Source organism: Myxocyprinus asiaticus, chromosome 16 (genome assembly GCF_019703515.2).
Source record: "Myxocyprinus asiaticus isolate MX2 ecotype Aquarium Trade chromosome 16, UBuf_Myxa_2, whole genome shotgun sequence".
In the NCBI taxonomy this organism is placed as follows: Eukaryota; Metazoa; Chordata; class Actinopteri; order Cypriniformes; family Catostomidae; genus Myxocyprinus; species Myxocyprinus asiaticus.
In genome coordinates this window covers 17520872-17546378 of record NC_059359.1, presented here as the reverse complement: position 1 = coordinate 17546378, position 25507 = coordinate 17520872, and the positions used below count along the sequence as shown (strand labels likewise).

The 25507-nt window shown below is 38.1% G+C and overlaps 1 protein-coding gene across 3 annotated transcripts in view; it reads right to left on the bottom strand.

The window, feature by feature from the left end:
• LOC127454182 (clathrin coat assembly protein AP180-like) overlaps positions 1–25507 on the bottom strand; it is a 68008-nt gene that overhangs the window by 36681 nt on the left and 5820 nt on the right. For all 3 annotated transcript variants that reach the window (XM_051721198.1, XM_051721195.1, XM_051721197.1), the window contains one exon: positions 9818–9960. In XM_051721198.1, the coding sequence (XP_051577158.1) occupies positions 9818–9960 (143 nt within the window). The remainder of the gene's footprint in view (positions 1–9817; positions 9961–25507) is intronic.

Below are 25507 nucleotides of genomic sequence, written 5' to 3'. Positions count from 1 at the left end.
TAAAGGCCATGCTCTTTATCTCCAGAGTGTTAGTATAAAGTCTAATCACTTCTGTTTCTTCTTTACTTCTCTTCCACAAAAATGAATCAGACATTAGGAGGGAATTACGAAGCAGCACATCTGTCCCCTTAGAAAAAGCAGTCTTTACATTTTATTATGTTGCAGCCTTATGCTAAAATGCTTTAAATTATTTTATTTTTTTTCACATCAATCTACACTCCATACCCCATAATGGCAAAGCAAAAACTAGATTTTTGATAACTTTATTAAAAAGAATTTATTAAAATGTATTAAAAAGAAAAAACTGAAATATCACATTGACATAAGTATTCAGACCCTTTGCTATGACACATGAAATTTAGCTCAGGTGCATCCCATTTCTCTGGATCACCTTTGAGATGTTTCTACACTTTGATTGGAGTCCATCTGTGGCAAATTCAATTGATTGGACATGATTTGGAAAGGCACACACCTATCTACTGTATATAAGGGCTCATAGCTGAAAATGCATATCAGAGCAAAAACCAAGCCATGATGTCAAAGGAACGGCCTGCAGAGCTCAGAGACAGAATTGTGTTGAGGCACAGATCTGGGGAAGGCTACAGAAAAATTTCAGCTGCACTGAAGTTTCCCAAGAGAACAGTGGCTACCATAATTCTTAAATGGAAGAAGCTCTTCCTAGAGCTGGCCGCCTGGCCAAACTGAGCAATTGGGGGAGAAGGGCCTTGGTAAGTGACCCCGATGGTCACCCTGGTTGAGCTCCAGAGATCATGTGTGGAGATGGGAGAAACTTGCAGAAGGACAACCATCACTGCAACACTCCACTGATCTGGGTTTTATGGCAGAGTGGCCAGATGGAAGCCTTTCCTCAGTGCAAGACACATGAAATGCTTCGAATTTGCAAAAAAAGCACCTAAAGGACTCTCAGATTGCGAGAAACAAGATTCTCTGAAACGAAGACTGAACTGTTTGGCCTCAATTCCCAGCGTCGTGTCTGGAGGAAACCACGCACCGCTCATCACCTGTGCAATACCATCCCAACGCTGAAGCATGGTGGTGTGGGAGTGTTTTTCAGCGGCAGGGACTGGGGGACTGGTCAGGGTTGAAGGAAAGCTGAACACAGCAAAATACAGAGATACCCTTAATGAAAACCTGGTCCAGAGTGCTCAGGACCTCAGACTGGGCCGAAGGTTCACCTTCCAACAGGACAATGACCCTAAGCACACAGCAAAGACAATGAAAGAGTGGCTTAGGGACAACTCTGTGAATGTCCTTGAGTGGCCCAGCCAGAGCCCAGACTTGAACCCATTCGAACATCTCTGGAGAGACCTGAAAATGGCTGTCCACCGACGGTCCCCACCCAACCTGACAGAGCTTGATAGGATCTGTAGAGAAGAATGGCAGAAAATCCCCAAATCCAGGTGTGCAAAGCTTGTCGCATAATACCCCAAAAGACTTGAAACTGTAATCGCTGCCAAAGGTGCTTTAACTAAGTACTGAGTTAAGGGTCTGAATACTTATGTCAATGTGATATTTCAGTTTTTTCTTTTTAATAAATTGGCAAAGTTAACAAAAATCTGGGTTTTGCTTTGTCATTATGGGGCATGGAGTTTAGATTGATGTAGAAAAAAATAATTTAAAGCATTTTAGCATAAGGCTGCAACATAAGAAAATGTGAAAAAAATGAAGGGGTCTGAATACTTTCTGATTGTACTGTATTTGTTAACAACTAACAATGAACGACACTTACAGCACTTAATTGTTAACATTAGTTTATGCATACACAATATACAAGGTACACATGATATTATGTACTTTTACGTGTACCTTGTATAATGTGTATATTGTGTTTATATGTATATTGTGGATATGTGCATACTTGTATAATTGTGTATACTGCATGTTTATGTAACTGCACCAAAGACTTTCACTCACCGTCGCACTCGTGCATGTGGTGAAGTGGCAATAAAAATGATTTGATTTATGAACTAACATGAACTACAATGAACAATTGTAGATTTATAAATTAACATTGACCAAGACTGATAAATGCTATAATAAATATTGTTCTTTGTTTACTAATTTTAATAAGTACAACCTTATTGTAAAGTGTTAACCTACTATTTTAGCTGTCTGTGATGACACTTGATCACAAACTATGCATGCTCAAAATAATACAGTAAAAGTTTAAGTTACACGTTTTATTTTTTAACAATACAGCATACTGAGCACATGACTATAACTAAGAATGTGCAAAACAAAAAATGTTGTGCAAAACAAACAATTTTCATAATCGACTAGTCAGTCGGTTGTTTGAATGACAAGTCGACTAGTTGGTATTAAGGATAATGTATAATTAAGCTTCATTATGTTCATATGACCCCATAGTCAGTTTCAGAGAGGTATACGGACGTTAAGCGCAGCACTTCCACATGGTAATGAACGTATATTCAACAAATAAATAGGCTAAATAACATTAACATCATATTGCACAAAACTATCAAAGTAAGAAAAGTAAGAAATAAGAAAGGCTCCATTACAGAGCAGCAGAAAACCACTTATGCACATCCTGGAAACAGAATGACACGCTTTAACATAAATTGAGTTCTTCAGGGCAATCCTTGTTGCGCATTCAAAAGCGCAGAACTGCTAAATAATATTGCAGGTACACATCTAGTTCACGACATCAAGCACTTTATACCTTTTTTACTGCAACTATTTATTTAAGCAGTGTCAGACGGAATCAGAAAAACAATTTAATCTCTCCACAGCACCTTATAAATACAGTAACATTACTCAAAGCAGAGGAATTAACATCCGACAGTGATCATCTTGAAATGTATAGTTGATTCGCCAAAGAGCGCATAAAAAGACTAAACCTAATCCATTAACAAGACAAAAGTTCTTGCAGAGGGTTTTACTGTGCTGACTATTAATCACTTTTAAGCACATCAAGTTATCTTTATGCAAAAACTCTCTCCAAGAAGTTGCTTCTCTTAATTAATTTGAAAAATGCATCTCCCATTAAAACCACCATCACTAAAAATGGTAATGTTAGTAGTCAACCTCACTAATTGACAAGTCAGTTGTTGGACAACTAGTCGATTAGTCGACCACCCTGGCACATCCCCAACTATAACTAATGTAGTCAACACTGTCAGCCTGAAGTCAACTATTCACTTCCCATGTGATTTACAAAATGCGTATGTAGGAAATTCAGTGGGCTGTGGATTTCCGAAATGTAGGATGTCAAGGGAAGACTCATTTATATTAATGAGGAAAACAGTTTATCTGACCAATCAGGTAGTGCTTTCAGAATCAGAATCAGAATCAGCTTTATTGCCAAGTATGCTTACACATACAAGGAATTTGTCTTGGTGACAGGAGCTTCCAGTGTACAACAATACAAAAACAGCAGCAAGACATAGATAATAATAATAAATAAAAAATAGTTATACACATATGTACATACACACACAGACACACACATACATACATACATACATCCACACACGTAGTGCAATTTAATACCAATCTGTTAACTTTTATGTACAGTGCAAATACACATCTGTTATGTACAGTGCAAGTGTTTTTTTTTTTTTTTTCCCCAGAGGAATGAAATGACAGAAGAGATTGGATGTGTTGGATAAATATAAAAAAAGACTAAACTGTGTATTGCACATAGTTATTGCTCAATGGGGCAATTTAACTGTTCATGAGATGGATAGCCTGAGGGAAAAAACTGTTCCTGTGCCTGACGGTTCTGGTGCTCAGAGCTCTGAAGCGTCGGCCAGATGGCAACAGTTCAAAAAGGTAGCGGGCAGGGTGAGTGGGGTCCAGAGTGATTTTTCCAACCTTTTTCCTCACTCTGGAAGTGTATAGTTCTTGAAGGGGGGGCAGGGGGCAACCAATAATCCTCTCAGCAGTCCGAATTGTCCTTTGTAGTCTTCTGATGTCTGATTTCGTAGCTGAACCAAACCAGACAGTTATTGAAGTGCAGAGGACAGACTCAATGACCGCTTAGTAGAACTGAATCAGCAGCGCCTGTGGCAGGTTGAACTTCCTCAGCTGGCGAAGGAAGTACAACCTCTGCTAGGCCTTTTTCACAATGGAGTCAATGTGTGTCTTCCACTTTAGTGAGAAGGTAGTGCCCAGGAACCTGAATGACTCCACTGCTGTCACAGTGCTGTTTAGAATGGTGAGGGGTGTTCCTCCTAAAGTCCACAATCATCTCCACCGTTTTGAGCGTGTTCAGCTCAAGGTTGTTTTGACTGCACCAGACAGACAGCTGTTCAACCTCCCTTGTGTATGCAGACTCATTGTCATCTCAGATGAGGCCGATGACAGTGGTGCCGTCTGCAGCTTCAGGAGCTTGACAGAGGGGTCCTTGGCGATGAAGTCATTGGTGTAGAGGGAGAAGAGTAGTGGGGAGAGCACACATCCCTGGGGGGCACCAGTGCTGATAGTACAGGTGCTGGAAGTGAGTTTCCCCTGTCTCACAAGCTGCTGCCTGTCCGTCAGAAAGCTGGTATTCCACTGACAGATAGACATGTGAACAGAGAGTTGGTGTAAATTATTCTGGAGTATAGCTGGGATGATGGTGTTGAAAGCTGAACTGAAGTCCACAAAAAGGATCCTTGCAATCTCCCTGGTCTGTCCAGATGTTGCAGGATATGATGCAATCCCATGTTGACTGCATCATCCACAGACCTGTTTGCTCGATAAGCAAATTGAAGGGGATCTAGAAAGGGTCCAGTGATGTTCTTCAGGTGGGCCAACACCAGTCTCTCAAATTATTTCATGACCACAGACGTCAGGGCAACAGGTCTGTAGTCATTAAGTCCTGTGATTTTTGGTTTCTTTGGGACAGGAATAATGATTGAGTGTTTGAAGCAGCATGGGATCTATTGAAGATCTGTGTGAAGATGGGGGCCAGCTGGTTAGCACAGGATCGAAGACACGCTGGTGAGACGCCATCTGGGCCTGAAGCTTTCCTTGTCTTTCCGAAAGACGCGGCTCGCATCATCTTCACAGATCTTAAGAGCAGGTTGAGTAGCAGGAGTGGGGGAGGAGGGGGGTTGCAGGAGGTGTTGGTGTTTGTGTGAAGTGAAGGTCAGAGTGGGTGTGGGGTGTGAGATTGGGCCTTTCAAATCTGCAGTAGAACACATTCAGGTCATCAGCCAGTTGTTGGTCCACCACAGGGTTGGGGGTAGGAGTCCTGTAATTTGTGAGTTGTTTCATGCCACTCCACACTGATGCAGGGTCGTTAGCTGAAAACTTGTTTTTCAGCTTCTCAGAGTATCTTCTTTTAGCCACTCTGATTTCCTTGTTCAGTGTGTTCCTGGCCTGATTGTACAAAACTTTATCCCCACCCCTGTAAGCATCCTCTTTGGCCTGACGAAGCTGCCTGAGCTCTGCTGCAAACCATGGTTTGTCATAGTAGGAATGCACATATCCTCACAGAAACTGATATATGATGTAACAGTATCTGTGAGCTCATCCAGGTCTGTGGCTGCAGCCTCAAAAACACTCCAATCCATGCAATCGAAGCAGGCTTATAGTTCCCGCTCTGCTTCATTGGTCCATCTCTTTACAGTCCTTACTACTGGCTGGTTGATTTTAATTTCTGCCTGTAGGTTAGAAGAAGATGAACCAGACAGTGATCAGAGAGTCCCAAAGCTGCTCTAGGGACAGAGCGATATGCATCCTTTATTGTTGTGTAGCAATGATCCAGTATGTTCCTGTCTCTGGTGGGGCATGTAATGTGCTGTTTGTATTAGGGCAGTTCACATGTGAGATTTGCTTTGATAAAATCCCCAAGAATAATAATAACTGAGTCCGGGTATTGTTGTTCTGTGTCTGTGATTTGATCAGCCAGCTGTTGCAGTGCCGCATTCAAACACACGTTTGGTGCGATATACGCATTCACCAGAATAAACGAGGAAAACTCCCGCGGCAAGTAGAAAGGCTTACAATTAATAAAGAGCGCTTCCAAATTAGGACAGCACATCCTCTTTAACGTTGTTACATCTGTACACCAACTTTCACTGATGTAAAAGCATGTTCCACTGCCTCTCGTTTTCCCCGTTAACTCCACGGTGTGATCCTCTCTGAACAGCTGGAAGCCCGGCAGATGTAACGCGCTGTCCGGTATGGCTTCACTCAGCCAGGTTTCTGTGAAGCACAAGGCAGCAGAGGTTGAAAAGTCCTTGTTTGTGCGGGTGAGGAGATGTAGTTTGTCCGTTTTGTTAGGAAGAGAGTGGAGATTCGCAAGATGAATTCTCGGCAGTGTTGTTCGAAAGCCCCGCCGACGGAGTCTGACCAGTGCACAGGCTCGTCTTCCTTGCCTGCGTCTCCTGAACAACAAAGCCGCGCCTTCAACTAAAATGTCTAGCAAAATGTCTGAATATTCAAAAACCTGGAAAAGACTGTCTGGTACATGCTGTCGAATGTTCAGCAGTTCGTCTCTGGTAAAACTGACTGGAAAAAGATTACTAAACACAGGACAAACAAACAAAAACAACAAAACAATAGGAGCGCTCCACACCGAGGCGGCCATCCGCAGTGCCATCATGACGGCGCATTCCTGACAAATATTACTGAATTGTCCATTCAGTTTTCACTTTACTCTTTCCCTGCCATCCTACATTTTGTAAACTTCCCAGCCAGTGTGAAGGCCGATGGCACTAAAAAAGTGAAGTGGCGCAAATGTACTTTAATAAAAATGTCACAGATGCAATAGTAACCTCGAATATATGCAAAGTGGCCTTCAAATATAACAGAAATACTAGTGCTATGCATAATCATTTAAAAAGGCATCTGCTATGGTTAGTAAGTGATTTTCAACATGATCAGCACAACTTTGTGTGTTTGGACATCTGACCAGTTGCTGTTCATTCCTTCGAGAAAACGATTCGGCGACAATTACAAAAGTGCTTTCAGTTGGAGTACGATGACATGACGGAATGCATCCCCATCCTACATGCTTGATCCCGTGTCCGCCCATAATCACCTGTACAAGCTGCTGCAAGAAGACGGGGGAAGCGGCTGCAGCTACAGGTAGTCCTGGCTACACTAAAATATGTTCAGACACTTATGTTAACTTTTAGCTACGTTACAGCTCGAAATATTACAGCTCCTACCTATTGTTGCACAATTCTAATAAAAAGGTGCTTACGAGGAGTCAACATATTGGTTGATGTTTATTCATCTGTTCCGTTCACATTCAAAACAACGCTCAGACTGTCCGTCACTCATAATTTCCCCCTCAGTTGTCAGAAACTACATACGTACGTTTCCATGGCAATCCTATAGGACCCCATGAATAGTCAACTCAACTAATGGGCTCGACTAATCGACTATTAAAAAATGTGTAGTCATGCAACCCCCAACACACACACACACACACTTCAACCGAGCATTTGAGTTTCTCCACAGACTGGAGAGGCTATATTTAATTCAATTTTCAATTGATCTCCTATGTCTCTGTCACCACAGAATGCCAGCCTTGACTGAAAGAGTAAACTGCGTTTTCATAGAAGAGACTGGAACATCTGCCCGCCTGTCTGTCTCTGCTCCTATTGTGAGCCTGATGGGTGTGATAACAGTGATAAGTGGAAGTGAGTGACGCTTTGAATACAATAAGCTCTGTGGATAGCTCCTCAGAAAACCGTTCAAATTCAAGGGAAGGTTCCAGAAACATTTTAGTCTTAGCTTTAAACAACGCTGTTGATGTAGGTTTAATTTCATGCAGACCTTGCATTTCTGTCCTCAAAACTGCAAACACCTGCATCCCAAGCCAGAATCAATGAGACCAATTTGGGGCTAAGCTTTTAAAACACTTTTTAAGTTGTATTTTTTAGCCATTTCATACATTCTGTGTCTTAATCAGGTCTGTTTAGTAAGGTCGAATTGCCCTCAGCTTTGAACACAAAAGAACACTTGTCCACTGTTTTAAACATGTGTTTAAATAGCATGTTGATAATATTGCCATCTCTATATCTGGATTTGGTTCAATTTATTTACAGAACATGAGCAAGATGTGGACTAGACACAGGCTAGACACAAACATCAGCTGAGGTGAAGGTTGTCAGCGAATAACAAATGTCTTTTTTGGAGCTTCATAGCTAGGGTGGCCAAAGGTCCCGTTTTACCTGGGACAGTCCCGTATTTAAGAACTTTTTCTAGTGTCTTATTTTGAAAAAATCAGGTTTTGTCCTGTATTTCCCCTCTCCTAAAATATCTCTATCGCCTATGTGGCTTTCTCAGTCACGTGAGTATTCTAATCAAAGGAAGCCAAGGATACAGCTTGTAAAACCAATAAAATCACACCGTGTTATTTGAAGTACATGACTGGATTAAACTATCCAATAACAATCCCCTATCAATAGACGTCCAGTTTGTGAACTGATTGAAGAGTCAGTTTGAAAGAGCACAAAGATGAAACTGCGGCTGGAAAAATGTCAACGAAGCGTGCATGTACATTTAATGAGGATCTTCAAAAAGATTTTACATTTCTAAAAAAGGAGTCACAGACAGAGCCTAGTAAAGTGAGGTGTGAGATTTGTGGAGCTCGCTTTTTAATCGCCCATGGAGGCCGCACCGACATCGCGCAGCATGTTCATACTGCTAAATGTAAGTGTGCCACACCAAATGTTAAGGATTTTTTTTTGTGAAGCAAAGTTCTGAATTTGACATGGTGCATGCAAGTGGAGGACTTTTTGCTTATCACTCTGTTGTGCACGGTCATAGCTTTGCACATTCATGACCTGAGAAAAGTCTTGCAGGCCAGGCTGGAGGAATCATTCATACCATCTGAAATTAATATGCGAACGGATGATTTCTTTCGTGCAGTGAGAAACTTTTATTCAGCATCGGTGGATTACCTCCAAAATTGGAGCCGCTCATTGGAGAACACAGAAAAACTTGAGTGGGCCCTACTGAGAGACATCCCAGAGTGGAAAGACATTCAGAGCAGCCTCGAACACTTCTACTCCAGAATCTCCGCTCTCAATCTGATTGACAAAACCACGCTCTTTGACGAGTGGGCCTGCGCGAAAAACATTGTCACTTGTCGCATCACTGAATGGAACATGAACAAGATGGCCATGTCTGAGAGATGGACAGACGTTTTTCGTGAGCTGGAGAGCAAGACAATCAACTTCGGAGTCTTAGCCAAGGTTGTGGAGTTTGTTTTATGCCTGCCTGGGACATCTGCATCTGTGGAGTGTGTGTTCTCATTAATGAACACAGCATGGACACCGGATAAATCTCGACTCAGTGTAACAATCATGAAGGCAATGCCTTCGTACGTCTTAATTTTGGAATGGTCTGCTCTGCATTTTACAATAAACTCTTGAAAGACAAGCGCTCACTGAGAAAAATTGCTGCCAGCGAAAAGTACAAGGTGACAACAGTTACAGATGCGGATGCACCATCTGCTTCGCATTGATCTGCGCCTAGGTAAGGATACGTAAATTTTTGTTGGGAGGGGGCTGTCCCGTTTTCCACAAGCAGGAATCTGGTCACCCTATTCACAGCCAATTTCTACTTTAATTGTCCACTGAAAAAATAACAGCATATGGGTATGTAATGACATGAGGGTGAGTAAATAATGACAGAATTTTTATTTTTGGCCAAACTATTCCTATAATAGTTGAAACTAAGAGGAAGAGGTAGAAGAAGCTGCAAATACAGTATTGTCCTTCAGCTCAGTATTGGCACTACAGGCCGCCACCTATAACCAAAATCATGTTCATAATATTGCAGTCATCGATACTGCATGTTTCTCCAAAGTAAACAAGGAACTGCACCTCACCTCATTGCCATGGATCATCAGGTGGTGAGTGGTGACCAAAGCCTTGAAGACCACAATCCAGCTGGCATTTCCCGCTCTCTCAAACAGGGTATCTGCCATCTGAGGAATATTGACATTGGACTCCTGGGTTGCCTGAATCAAGTCTGTGAGGGAACATACATTTGTGTTGAAAAATTAGGAGCTTCTCTAAAGACATTTCTTATCATTAACTTTTTTTCACCCAGCTGTAGAGTTCTGTGACTACCCTTTAATTTAGTTTAATTGGCACAAAATACAAAACAATCGGTCATCAGTTAGGAACATTAGCTTAATTTTGAACTTTAAAACACAATCTGTCCAAAACCTGTTAAAACCAGGACAGCAGGGTAAGAGCAACGCACACTGGTCAATGCTATTCAGTGTTGCCCTGTATTCACAAACAAGACTTGCTGCAAAACCTAGTGAGTTGCCTTCATAGGCAGCATTTTAAGGCATTGTAGGCACTCATAAGTCCTTTTTTTTTTTTTTTTTTTTACTATAAATTCTCCTCCCTGCCTAGTAGATGGCGATATGCACTAAGAATGCTAATCGCCAAAAACTAAAGAATAAAGTGAAAGTGGAGATTTATAGTAAAAAAGGACTTAAATATTGATCTGTTTCTCAACCACACGTATCATATCGCTTCTGAAGATGATGATGAATTTAACCACCGGAGTATTATGGATTGCTTTTATGCTGCCTTTATGTGCTTCTGAAGCTTCAAAATGTTGATACCTGTTCACATGCATTGTGAGGACCTACAGAGCTGAAATATTCTTCTAAAAATCTTTCTTTGTGTTCAACAGAAGAAAAAAAATTCACATCTGGGATGGCATGAGGGTGAGTAAATGATGAGAGCATTTTCATTTTTGGGTGAACTCTCCCTTTGCAGTAAGCCAAATTGTAAGGCAACATTGCATGTATCCCTTGAAGAGAAGGCTATCCCAGAATGTACTATGACAAGCTTGTTTAAATAAGTAAAACCAAGAGGGTAGATAAGGCGAGCAAAATATTGACTATAAATATACTTATAATATACTTTTACTAATAAGCATACTATACTAAAAATTATAAAAATGTCTAATATACTTATAAATTCAATACCAAATAGATAAAAATAGTTACATAAAAACAATATTTTGTGCATGCTATGTACAGAATTTTATGCTTTTTTATGCAACATAATGATTCCAGAAAGGTACCCCACTTTTGGTCTGACATTTGAACGGTATACTCTATTGAAATTAATAGTCAGTCAGGTCTTCAGTGCAGAGCGCTATTTGTGTGCTATTTGCTGATTTGCTATTGAGCGTTACATATCAGTCATTATAAGGTTCCATCTCAGTTAGGATATCACCTTAGACGACATCTGCCTACGTAGCAAGACCCATTGGGCCATAGTATATGTAAAGAGAGGTTTAGGCTCAATAATGCAGATAAGAAGGGAACAGAACAGTTGATATTAATATTACAGTGCAGTCAAAACACTGAAGAATACAGCATGATGGGAACTCTGGTGCACCAGCGCACTTGTCATTCAGTGTGACATCTGAAAATGCAGCAAAATATGCAAAAGGACAGCAAAGCGGAGACAAATGAGAGAGGTAGAAAGGGACAGTGAAGAAGAATAAATAGCTAGAAAGACAGACAGACAGACAAACAGACAGATAGATAGATTCTTTCTCTGCTCTCTCTGTCTCTCTCTTTTTTCTTTTTATCACACTGACTACAGGAGGAAGCACACACACAAACACACACCCACTCACAAACAGATTTCTATCAGCATCTGTCTCTAAGGGGATAAATGACACAGCAGCCTGCTCTCCTCCCACAGGCCACACATACATTCCTTCTTTCAACATAAACTAGAATTCATAACATATTTTTGGAAACACAGCAGGGTCTGGGTTCAACTACAATTGTCCCTTCGCTAAGCTCCGCCCCTTGGTTACTGTTGCTCGCTCTGACAAGCATTACAGAACTTCCCATAGGATTGAATTGGAGATTGCTGTGAATGGTATGGTTTTGGGCAAAATATACGTGGGCTGGAATGAGGAGTGAAATTTTAAAGCATATTTAACTGACTTTTTTTGTAAAAGAAATGGTTAAATTGCTAGTAATTTGATTGAAGACTGTGGAGACTGTGAATCAGAATTGAGGCAAATGATTATCAGTCAAAGAGAAAAGCATCATTTGATGGCGATTACACACCAGACAATGTTAGCATAAGTGATCAGAACATCTCATAACATCTCACACTCACTATGATGCTGTAAACTCTTTATTTACTATCGTCTTTACCAGTTATTAGCTCTTAATTTATCTTGGAGAAAATGTAAGTGTCCTTGCTGATGTTATACATGTTCATTTGGGAATGAGGGCTGACACAGTTTAATCCATACCATGCTCTTCTCAAGATTTATTTAAAGATTTAAAAAAGGGAGAAAAGGTTCTCTAGGTACCTCATGTCACTATAACAAATGTTTATAAGCAACTATGTTTTTTGTTTTGTTTTGTTTTTGATAATTTCTATAAAATTCTGCATAAAACTATTCAAACACATATAACTCCCATAGTCTCTCATTGGAAAAAAGCAATCGCTTGTCAGCAAAATGGCGGACGGCAACAGTTGCTAAGATAGGATTGGTCAGAAACGCTTTTAAGGTGGGGCTTAGCGAATGGTCAATCGTCACAATCCTTTTATCCACATTAACAAGGACTGTAACAGTGTGTCAATAATTTCATATCATTCTATAGATGATTATGATCTTATTTAGAGATTATGATGCAAATATTACAGTGACAACAGACACAGATGACTTGCAGTGGTGTGCTTTCATCACATAGGAAGTTATATATATTAGAGGTCAAATAGCATCGAAATACGCCAGGGGGTGTTCTGGAAAGTAGTCACCTTGACTGAAAGAGGAAGGGTGCATGCACGTTCTTGTAGAAGATGAGATTACATAACCACAAAGTCCACACAATGAGTGTCCTCTCCCTTAAGGCTTTTGGTGTCAGGAATGGGATATTAATTCGAGTTTTGTAATTTTAGTCCATGCATTTTAGCTTTAGGACTGGGTAAAAATTGAGATTTTCCAATGCATGGCAAACTTCATTTGAATGATCTCGATTTCGATTTTTAAATCCCAAAATCGATCTTCTACTATATGCGCAACTCTCTACAATGCAAGTAAACGAGACTAAATTTCACGCTATGTGACTTAAAATATCTGTGATTGGCAACTGGCTGGTTAATGTTCAGATATCTCTCACCAGTGATTGAGTAGTACATTGACAAGGAAGTTCAGCATCCTTTCACAGCATGTTGAGAGTAAAAGCTTAATTTGACTCGTTTCGTGTAATGTGTCCAAAGACGAGATCCACACAATCCATTTGTCATTGAAAATGGTCTCTTTTAATATCCTTTCTGTTCTTTACAGTCAATTGTTCATTAAAAACAACAAAACATAAACATTTAATTCTAATCCCAAATAGCACGAATGAGGTAAAGAAGCCATTCGAGTCTTCTCTCGTTGATATGCGCTCCTTTACAGACACTGTTGGTTTTCTTAAAGAGACAGTACTGATTTTTAGCACGTATTCTACACATAAATGTAAATACTTGTAAATAGTATCAATTATGTATTAAGCAATAAACATGTAACAAAATATAATATATTCAATATATATAGATTTGTACATTTTAAAAAGCTTAAATGTGACCAAAATGATGAAAAACAAATAAAATATAATTTAAAAAAATAAATGATATTTTTTCATAATGTACTTCGAAAGTCTGGGAGAGAATTTCTTTCATATGTAAGTAGTGATCGACCGATAAGTTTTTTTTAATGGCCGATGCCGATATCCAGAGAGCAGGGTGGCCGACAGGCCGATACAATGCCAATATATCACACAATTTAATATAGTAAATAACATAAACATAAAATTGCTAAAAAATTAATAAACTCTTATTTAGCACTATTACTTAATTTCACACTAAACTTTGTAAAAAATAATCTACAAAAATAATATTGTATTTTAAATGATAGATAGCAGTTTCTTCTGATTTCTGTTTAGTCATCAAATTTTAATAATTTATTTGCACATGTAGAAATTGTTAATATATTAGGAAGAAGGAAATGACAGTACACACAGTAGTCCAGCAACCATGGATGGCATGTCCACGGTAGCAATCGCATTTTCTAAAAAAATACCAAATTAAACCAATTGTACATACAGTGCATAGTGAATAAGACATTTACTCATAGTGCACGTGAAGCGCATTTACTTTGAAGTTGCACTCACGCGCTTGTGCGGATCCAGCGTGAGCAGCATTCTACTGACAGTTTAAACGGCCTGGATTGCCTGCTTGGATTGTCACGGAGTGACCGTCACGATTTGTGAATAAGAGGAACTTTTGATCCTGATCCTGAAATTTTGATTCTGGCTGATGGAATACGTGCTTCAGAGGAAGATATTAGATGAGTGCTCGACGGGAAGAAAACATTGGATTTTTGTAAGGTTCGTGAATTACATCTTTTTAAACAAGATATTTGCAGACGGTATATAATAGAAGTTTTATTGATATTTGACTTTTATCATTAGAAAAGTTACAGGGAACTGCTGAGGAGAGGCTGATAGAATAAGTGCTTCAGAGGCATTCCATAGGATGCTGGATCTGCTGAAGTTGTGTGAGGTTGGTTTATTACATCTGTTTAAACGAGATATGCGCATATTTGCAGACAGTATATAATATTAGTTTGATTGATATTTGCCTTTTTATCATAAGACCAAACAGCCCCAATTTACAGGGAACTGTTTAGGAGAGAGAGGGAGAATGAAACATGCGAGCACTTTAACATTATGAGCTCAAACGTAACAACGAACTGTGTAACAACGAACTGTGACTGGTCATTTACATGTCTCAGTTGCTTCACATTCAAGCAGGCGATTCTTAGCACCCTCAAGAAACAAATCAGCCAAAGGGGAAAATGTATCGGCCGATGCCGATAATTAAAAAATTCCAAATATCGGCCTCTGCGATATATCATTCGACCACTTTATGTAAGCAAAATGGACATTATAACCAAAATATGCCCATATGAATCTATATCGAATCTAATCAAAATCTGAATCTAATCGAGAGCTTGTGAATCAGAATCGAATTGGGAAATCTGTATCAATACCCAGTGCTAGTTAGCTTTGACATCATCTATTTGCTAGTGTACTACTAGGCTAAACATTGACTAAATTTACTTTTAGCAGATATACACATTTAAAATGTACTGTCTTCCTCTTCCAGGAAAATAGACCAAGAATGTTGATGACTTATCTTGCACTACACAGCTTTTTGTCCAATCAAATGCTCTCTAGAATGAGAATGTCCCTCCCCCTAATACCCCCTTTATCCGCCTAATAAGTAGTAAATCACGGTTCATGGCTGTGATGTAGCTAAAGCCAATTGGCTATTGGCAAGCTCTTTGGTATGTCCTATTGAATAGGAAATACGTCAAACACAGAAGATAAAACTGTCAAGTGAATTCACAGGATCTTAAACGTCATGCTGCACATCACCACAGCTTGATGGGATGAAATTGGAGGTAAGAATCACCTAACCTAAAAACAAACATTTCCGAGTGTCTCTGTTAGCAGACAACAGGCCAAATGGCTCCTTGAGGAGACAATGTATGACGCTGAACAACCCTATTTTATTAGCAGCTCTTAGTAAAGAGACGCACTCTGTACTAAGAGCTGCTAATAAAATAGGGTTGTTCAGCGTCATAAATTTCTCTGTGAGACATAAAGTTTGTCTCATCTAAAATGAATTGTTGAACTTATTCGATGAAGAGAGGCAGAACAGGTACCATATGGCCAATGAGGGCATTTTTAGCACTTGTTGATACCTGCACCAGGGAATGGTGATTGCTTCTTCGTATAATACTGTGCCTGAAATGAATTATAATTCCATATGAGTCATTCTGTATTAAAATGTTTGTGCATTGTGTTGCAGTGGGATACCTGTACACAGTAACTCTGGCTTAGCCTTCGCTTCCTGAATAATTTATGTAGAGAGGTTGGGCAATAAAAGGGAGAGAGAGAGAGAGAGAGAGAGAGAGAGAGAGAGAGAGAGAGAGAGAGAGAGAGAGAGAGAGAGAGAGAATCCGACAACAATTAAACACCTTGTGTATCAGAAAAACTGCAACACACACACACATGCTAAGAGAGGGCAGCAGTCAAACTGGCAGTAATTGCAGAGCTTGTAGAGGCATCCTGGCTGAGCTCATAAGGAGCAGCTGCACTGCCATCTCATATAGCAGTCCAAAAAAACTACCCTGCAGACTCACAGGCTCTGTGATCCCAAACTATTATTGACTGTAAGCTTGGCCCACAGGCCACTTTCCATGTTCAATATCAGAAGCTGATTACAATATAAGTTACCACCGCAAGGCTGATCCATGGGCCACCCAATCACACACACAAACACACGTTTTTTTCTTTTTATACTGAGCTAGATTTTTCCTAGCCCCAAACCTGCCCCTAAACCTAACCCTCACACAAACCTTTCTGCATTTTTACATTTTAATTAAAAGATTATTTACTATATTTTAATAAGTCATTTTTCTTGGGGGGACTTCGTTGGCTGATGCCCACAATAAGATCTCACACACACACGAGTGTGCAGTATTTTTTTTTATAAATCTTTTACAGTGATGTTTTTTTACTTCTTTAAAATAATAGATGAGTTCAAATTTCAAACCGCTGACTAGGCATGTGACGGTATTCAGTAATACTTTATATCACGGTAATTAACATGCACAATATCGTTATCGTGGACACTTCAAAATACCGTAAATAATTCTAGATAACCTTTTAGACAAACAGCACAGTAGTTTTATTCCATCAACAAATCAAGAGTCACAACACTGTGTGTGTTTGGCATAAATGACACAAGCGCACTCTGATGTAAACAAAACCAAAGTGGACGAGAAGCATGGCTGAAGGAGGAAAGAAGCCAACCCTTAAATCTGCCTTCTAAAATGGTTATGTCGGAAGTGTGGAAGTATTTAGGGTTCCATAAAAATGCAGAGGGATTGTTGGTCGTAGATGGTTTTCCTTTGAGTAAAACATGTGACAGAAAAGTGACAGCAAAACAATCATCCTATGCAATTCAGCGTGATAAAGTTGTGACAATTCTGCTCATTTTTTCAAACTGTTTTTGAAAACTGAGAGACAACACTCCAACTACACTGTAAAAAAAAAAAAAAATGTATTAGTTTTTACCAATAAATTTCAAAATGACAGGAAAATGTTATTAAAATTACAAGAATAAACTGTTTATCGAAATGTCACGTGAATTAACACACACACACAAAAAAAAATCTGTATAAATGAAATACATTAAATAGCTGTTTTTAACAGCTTTTAAATGACAATTTTAACAAAACTAACCGTAAAAATAAAGTATTCTTTATTGACAAAAGTAGCATCATTTCCTCTAATTTTACAAAAAAAGGCAATGTATCACTGTTAAATACATAAAAATACTGTTAATAATACATTTAAAAATGTATAATTGCAAGAAAATATTTGACTAAAGAAAGAAATATTTTGTCATTTTAAATGCATACTTAAATACATAAATTGAAAAACAAAAAACAAACAGGTATTGACTATCCTATAGGACAGTTAAAAACTAAATTTTATCAGATTTTGACTACATTTGCATTAATTTAAAAAGATTTTATTGTTAAATAAGTGCATTTCATGTATAAAAACCTGTGTAAAACCATTAAAACAGTTAATAACTGTTAATAACTGTGTTTTACGCTCCCTTATATTTGTATGACATGTAAATCAAGCATAAATTACCCATCACTACATTCCCCTATCACTATCGTTCCAAAATACAACGTATAACACCAATTAATAAAGGATTTGGCCTGAATAAACAAAATGAACTTACTGTGTATTGAAAGAATCAATTAACATTTTAATGTGATGTGCATAGCACAGCTAGTACATTAAAAACATTAAAATATTGAGCTGGAACAGACACCTTTATCGTCGTGCATATTAATTTGGACATAATATCTACTTATTTATTGAATCATATGTGAAAAAAAATCAGTTTGCATGTATTTAAGGTTTACATGCCTGTAGCTTCTAATTAAGAGGACTTTTCTTTTGGAGAAGGAATATTCTTCTGTTCAAACACATGCTGTCTCTGAGCGTGCACTTTTCCTACATCAAGATGTTCGCTGCTGTCTTCAAAAGTAAGTAATCTCAAGTTCAATCATAACTTATTTTTGTAATATGGGAACTACACAAATATTAAATTTAGATGTATCTACATAAATATCCCTAACAGTACTTTATGTTGGAAGGAGACATACAGCAAGTTGCTGGTTTATGTAACTGAAGTAACCTCTTAGTTTAACTTCAGTTTAATTATGATATTTTAGGATCTGCAGAATACAAAACGAACAGCAACAGTTATCTTAAGAGCGTTTGTTTTGTCCGTCTACAGGATATTATTTTAAATGATGCAGCGTGTGCTTAAATTAAGCAGCTCCTAGGTGGATCGACAGAGGTACAATTTCTAATTTTACAAGCATTTTAATATTGAGGATTTTTTGTTTAGTGGAGTTAGCCTGTGATTCTTTATATTAAGTTTTTTTTTAAGGTTACTGTTGTGTAATTTAACTGATAGACTTATATGCTATTTGTTTTTCTCCCCCATTCTAAAGAATACTGAGTGCTTAAAGGACTTCTTTGGACTAGTTTCCCACCCTAGTTTGAACAAGGTGGATGTATTTTGTTGTTCGCATGGTACAAATTTCTGAAGTAAGTAACAAGTGTGTGTGTGTGTGTGTGTGTGCGCGCGCACGTGTGTTTACTGTAAAATAGCCATATTTCTTTATCTGATCTAAATGGGCAACATAAACTGTTCATGCACAAGTTTGATAATTTGTAGGGATATCTTTCAGTCCATTGTGAATGTAACTAGCCTTTCTTATCTCTCTGTTTCAGGTGTTTGTTGAGTAGTGCTTTACAAACCAGAATCTACCAAACATACGTATGCAGAACTTGATCGGCACAGTCTTCACTGATGGCTTCATATATCGTCTTTATATATGTTTGTATATGTTTAATTTGCAAAATTTTCACATTTAAGTTTAGGAAACTTAAAAAATAAAAAATAAAGTTAATACAAAGAATATTAATGATTTCAAAAACATATATTTTAAGTTGTATAAATATATTAAGTTGGCAAAACTTTACATTTTGAGTTGTGGTTAATTAAAATAAACATTAGTAACTGCATATTTTGATTGGACCAAAATCATTTCTTTTCATTTATAGTTTCTGAGAAAAACAAGTTATGCATACTTGAGACTTATGTTTTGATACTTGTAAAAGTAAAAGCAATCAGTTGCCTCAAATTTTTTAAGTTAGTAGAACTTATACGGGTTTACAGTGTTTTAAACCCTCCATAAATTGGCCCCATTTACTTCCATTTACTTCAAAGAAGCTATAGTAAACATGTGGCATGCAATGCAAGAAGCAATAACATGAGCGGATGCCATGACTTACCACAGTTGTTTGTTGTTGTTGTTGTTGTTGTTATGGTTGTTCTTGATCGGCGAGTGTTTGAGATCGATGTGAATCCCTCACACAGTTGTTTGCTGTTGTCATGGAGGTTCCTGATCAGCAGATGTTTGAGACTGATGCAATAATCCGTATAAAACACAGAGGAGAAAACTAATGCACGCAGTCGAAATGTGAGATGTAAACAAGTGGAAAAAAGAAAAAAGAACAGAAAACGGGTGCGCACGGTAATATACACGCAGTTAAAAACTGTAGAAAAGTGGGGGAAAAAACAAAGCCATGGTAAAATGGTAAAGGATAAAAAGATGAACTTAGAGGAATAAGCAACGCTAAGCAGGCTAGCAAGCTACAAACAAACAGACCCGATATCGATATCATTCAAACGAAGATCACAGTGCATCAGAAAATCAATATTTTTCCCACACCCATACTGTGATAAAAAAGCAATTATCGTGATGTGAATATTTGATAACGTCAAATGCCTACAGCTGATTCAGCGACAAACAAAATCCCCAAAACATGACAGCTGGTTTATATGTTTACAGGTTATGCCATTTAAATGCACTAGTCACCATCAATCATTATGTTTACATGCACAGTTGTAATCGAGTTATTGTAGGTTTTTGTGTAGTCGAGCTGCAGTCTTCACATGCCTGTAGGCTATACATGACACAATATGTAATCGAATATTTGAAGGAAGAATGTCAGCTGAGGAAGTGTTAAATAAATATCAAGCATCACAACTGCCTTTCGAAATATGTACATAATGCCAAGGCCAGTGGTAGTCTGAACATGTATACATGCTGGACAAAGCCAAGCTACAATCATATTATTTAGGTCTGTTAGTCAAACTTTGCAAAAATCTCACTGGTTTGATTTCAGTAAGAATAAAGTGTTTACATTAAATTTTGAATATATGAATTATTGTTTTACTCAGACTGAAATCTAACTTTTAAAGAGTGGAAGAAAAGGCATTTGGAGGCAAAAAAAAAAAAAAATACTCATACTTTAGATATTCAGTTAACCTTTTGTGGTGTCATTACAAAATCATTTATATCCATACTGTAAATGCTATTGTGGATTAGTTGCATCGTGCATTTATGCATGTGGAGATCACTTTTACAAACTAAACACCAACATTATGTATCATGCCATGTGTTAAAAAGAACAGAACAGTCGGTTGCTGAGCCAGTAATTTTCACTCCTCTGAAGACACGAGTAGGAGGAGAGACAGACATGTTAAAAAAGCCTGTTTCCCTGGCAACTGCAGCACTTAAGTCTGGTGTCAGGAAACCAGGTCTTCTTTGTTAAATATTAAGACATGGCAACATTTAATTAGGAAATGTACGCAGCCATGGAGCGAAACGAGGCCAGTTAAAAGCTTGTTAAAAATAAGTGTCCTTCTAATAGCTTCTAACTATTAAGTGTAAGATAAATTCCCAACCACGTCCACTTCCGACGGCATGTGTGCACAGGCAGCTTCAAACAGCAGCTTGTGACTCTACACATGACATTATGCACAAATGCACTTGAACTTAATAAAGACAATTAAGTTTGAAGGGCAAACCGTCAAGTAAGTAATGACATTTAATCAAGAAAAGATAGGGGAACAAAATGTTTATCATATATACATATACACTGTCTTGCCATAGAATTCAGAGTACCCTTAAAGGATAGTTCCCAAATAAAACAACTTCATCATTCCAAAACCTGTATGACTTTCTTTCTTCCATGAAATATAAAAGGAAATGTTAGGGACTGACAGCCTTAGTCACCATTCACTTTCACTGTCTGGATAAATATGCAACGAAAGCGAATGGTGAAAGTGAATCTTTTGTGTCCATGAAGAAAGAAAAGTCACACAAAACAAATTTTTAGTTTAACTTAGTTTAACTGTTCAATAATTTTATTGAATTACAAACTCTGCTTTGAAATTTTGTCAAATGTGATAATTTTATTTCAAAGCACTGAAACTTAAAATGTATTCTAACATAAAACCGTTTGAAACATTTACAGTTATATTATTATTTCCTGACTAAATTACCTTTTAATAGTACATTTTATTTATATATATAGATAGATAGATAGATAGATAGATACACACAGTAACTGAGCACTTTATTAGGAACACTATGGTCCTAACAATGTGCCCTGTGGGGTCTTCTGCTGTTGTAGTCCAGCCGCCTCAATGTTCGACGTGTTGTGCATTCTGAGATGCTATTCTGCTCACTACAATTGTACAGAGTGGTTATCTGAGTTACCGTAGCCTTTCTGTCAGCTTGAACCAGTTGTGCCATTCTACGTTGACCTCTCTCAACAACAAGGTGTTTCTGTCTGCAGAACTGCCACTCACTGGATGTTTTTTCTTTTTGGCACCTTTCTAGGCAACTCTAGAAACTGTTGTGTGTGAAAATCCCAAGAGATCAGCAGTTACAGAAATACTCAAACCAGCCTGTCTGGCACCAACAATCATGCCACAGACAAAATCATTGAGATCACATGTTTTTCCTATTCTGATGGTTGCTGTGAACATTAAGTGAAGTTCCTGACCCAAATCTGCTTGATTTTCTGCACTGCATTGCTGCCAAACGATTGGCTGATTAGATAATCGCATGAATAAGTAGGTGTACAGGTGTTCCTAATAAAGTCCTCAGTGAGTGTATATATATATATATATATATATATATATATATATATATATATATATATATATATATATATATATATATATTTTTTATTTATTTTTTTTTTAAGAGAACTGTACTACTTTGGTCTTGTTATATCAACATTTAAGCTCCTATAGTAGATATAGTGTTTATTGTGTAGTTATTTATTTTAATTAGAAGCTATATACTGTGGCAAGATGCAAAATTGTATGACCATATAATTTAATGTCACACCATATTATGTTTAATTTGTTTAGGTCAATCTGTGACCTAATTTAAATAAGCTAGAATCCTTGCAGCATGCCCAAAGCTACATCATCAATGCAATTTTGTGTGAATAGTGTCACACCATATGGCACAAAAACTGACCATGTACTCACAGCTCTGAAAAGTGCCATTTTATTTCAATTTTATAATAGTGAAAGACACAATCTGATATTGCTGCAAGTGGAGGGCTATTATTGACACTACAAACAACAAAGTGATACTTCAAACTACTGTACAAACATGCTTCCATACAGCTGTTCATGGTAAAGTGTTAGTGAATACCATCAGTGAAGTAGCATGTAACACCAATAGCTGCTTTGTGTCCCAATGCAAGCCTGTACAATTATGAGTGTGCATCTAAATTTCATTACACTGTACAAATCTTTGCGCATCTATTTCTCCATTTAAATTTCCAGTATGCTATACAATTTAGCTTGTACTGTACAAGAACATCTAACAATGTTTAACTGAAATAAGTGCTCTTAAACTTGCATAATATGTGTGATATAAGCACACACAGCCATATTCCGAAGCACATGAATGGCGCTTGAAAAGCTCTCTTTATTAATAGATCTCTCCCTCGAGCAAAAAACAGAGAGAATGCCCATGTGCCCTCACTTGCAAGCAGTGTGGCAACATAGCATCCAAGAAGAAACCAGCGTAAACCAGACTGTACAGGAGGCACAAAATCATAAATAGAAGATCTTTCTTTGTGTACTAGCCTGTACAGCCATTAAATTACCAATAACCACAATTGAAACAATTTAGAAAAGCTGTGAATTTGAAGAAAGAAAGATTTGCCTTTTTCACACATAATTAATTTATCTGTGTGTTCTGCATTGCAATACAGTACAATAAGATTTAATAGAAGTTCAGACTGAATATCATCCTTTACACCCAGTCATGACTCCCTTTATAAGACAATTTAGTGATCATTTTGAAGAAAAAAACAGTCCAATAATAAACCTCTTGCTCAGACTTCCTCTTTTTTTATTTCCTTTAATAGCCCTTGAGCCAGTGTTACTCTCCTATCCCAATTGTTTATTGTAGGGCTTTTAATTTTGCTTATGTTCACAAATACAAAAGCCTTTACCCAGACATGCTGGATATACATCAGACTAACATAATTGTGATATTATAATCTCAGTGTTCTATTTTACCTCTCCAAACTAATATGGAGTCCTTCAACCAATCCAACACATACCCTTCCCCCTTTAGACATCTCTTGCTCTTGCATGACATGTATAATATCAATCTGTTTGCCTACTTTTCCAGTGTGAGAATCAGTATTATCCAGTGTGGCCTAATCTGAAACGGCAGACTGTCTATGTCCATGAAATGCACTCTGCAATCCATCTTGAGATCAGGGCTCCTGGGGGCCCAGCAGTGTGGTAGGCAGATTACACAGGAAACACATCTCTGCCTGCATTATTCATTGCACAGCAGTGTACTAACAGCACCCATTGCTGCCATGTACATGGCTGCCAGTTTCCTGATTAAATGGCTGACAAATTTAGCACTTTCACCACTAAGCAAGGAACACTACAAACATCTGTGCAATGAACGGACAGACGAACATCTCTTGCTACACTTGAGTGTGTGCTTGTGTGTTCATGCAATTTGCTACAAAACAGAGTGGCGTAACTACACATTTTCCAAGTTTTAACTCAGCTACACAATGACTAATGCACAATGAATAAGACTCCAAGGACACAGTGACCTTGTGTGGGGGGAGGGGTAAGTGTAAATTCAGTTGCTGTAGAGGGGTTACCCTGTCCAAGGTGCTGAAAGCACTCAGCCGGCCAGTTTCATATACCGCTGTATCGTGATTGGCTGAAAGCTGTATTTTCATATTGTGACATCAGAGCACTGCTGATTTCCTTTACTGAGTAACATCAGAGCTTTCACTCTCCTACTTTTACATGCTGCACAGTATTGCTAATGTTGTACAATTTGATTTGTAGTTGCTGAAAGAAATGGATGGAAAGAGGGAGCCAGTGACAGACAAACAGAAAGAGATAAAGAAAAAGAAGAAGAGGGAGGAAAGACAGAGTGATCACTGAACGAAATAGAAAATGGAGTAAGACAGAGCAAGACTGATTCAGAGATGCCCAGAAGTACAGTATTCATCTTAGTGAGACCACAATATTCACTCTTGATGTGCTAATTTTGCTGTATTCGACATCTACAGCAAAAAGCTAGTATAAAATATAAGCACTGATTAACCCATTAACGCCCAGGTTTTCCCATAAACGACTACACACTGGAACACAAGAGGAGAAATTTGAAGAATATTGATACTGCTCTTTCCCATTCATTAAAAGTGAATGGGGACTGAGGCATCAAAATGTGGGTAAAAGATTTTTGGGTGAACTAGTCCTTTAATATACTGCAACTTTAGTGATTGGTGAGCACATATCTCTAAAAAGAAACTCATATAGAAACCTATTTAAAGAGTGAGATAATAAGGGCTTAGTTTGCCCTAAAGTTCCCAGGTGTATTTCTGAGAAATTACCCAGAAATGGAAGCATAAATAAAACACCACAACAAGACACATGATTTTTATTTTTTCATTGATATGTATGCAACATTTTTTACTACTCCCTGAAAGATATTAAAGAAATAAGTGTCCTGAGATATCTCACAGGTCTCTGTGACAGCACTAGTCTCTGTAAACAGCAAACAAAAATGTGTCCACTTACCAGGGACAATGACGCTTTCTACCTGTCAATCATTTTGCATGTTCTCATAGTATTGTAGTTGCAGCTAATTATTGAGGCTTAATGTCATTTTTGTGACATGTTGCTCATAAAAGTTGTCAACTGAGGGCGCTATTTTGCTGCTGTTGTTTTTGACAACAGTTTCTGCCTGATATCAGTCTCAATAAGCTCATTTGGTATCTTTGGAGAGCATTGGCATGGCTAATCCAAAGACTCAGCTTGGGGAAATTCTAGAATGGCTAAAATCACTTACAGCACTTTTAAGCTGTAAGAGAAACTTCCTAAATCAGCACTTGGTTGAAATGCTACCCTGGTGCCCTCAGTCTCTTCATTTGTCTTGAGAGACTCAGATGAATGATTTCTCTCTCCCCGTAGTGACTCCCATTTGGTAAAGAACTTGTCAG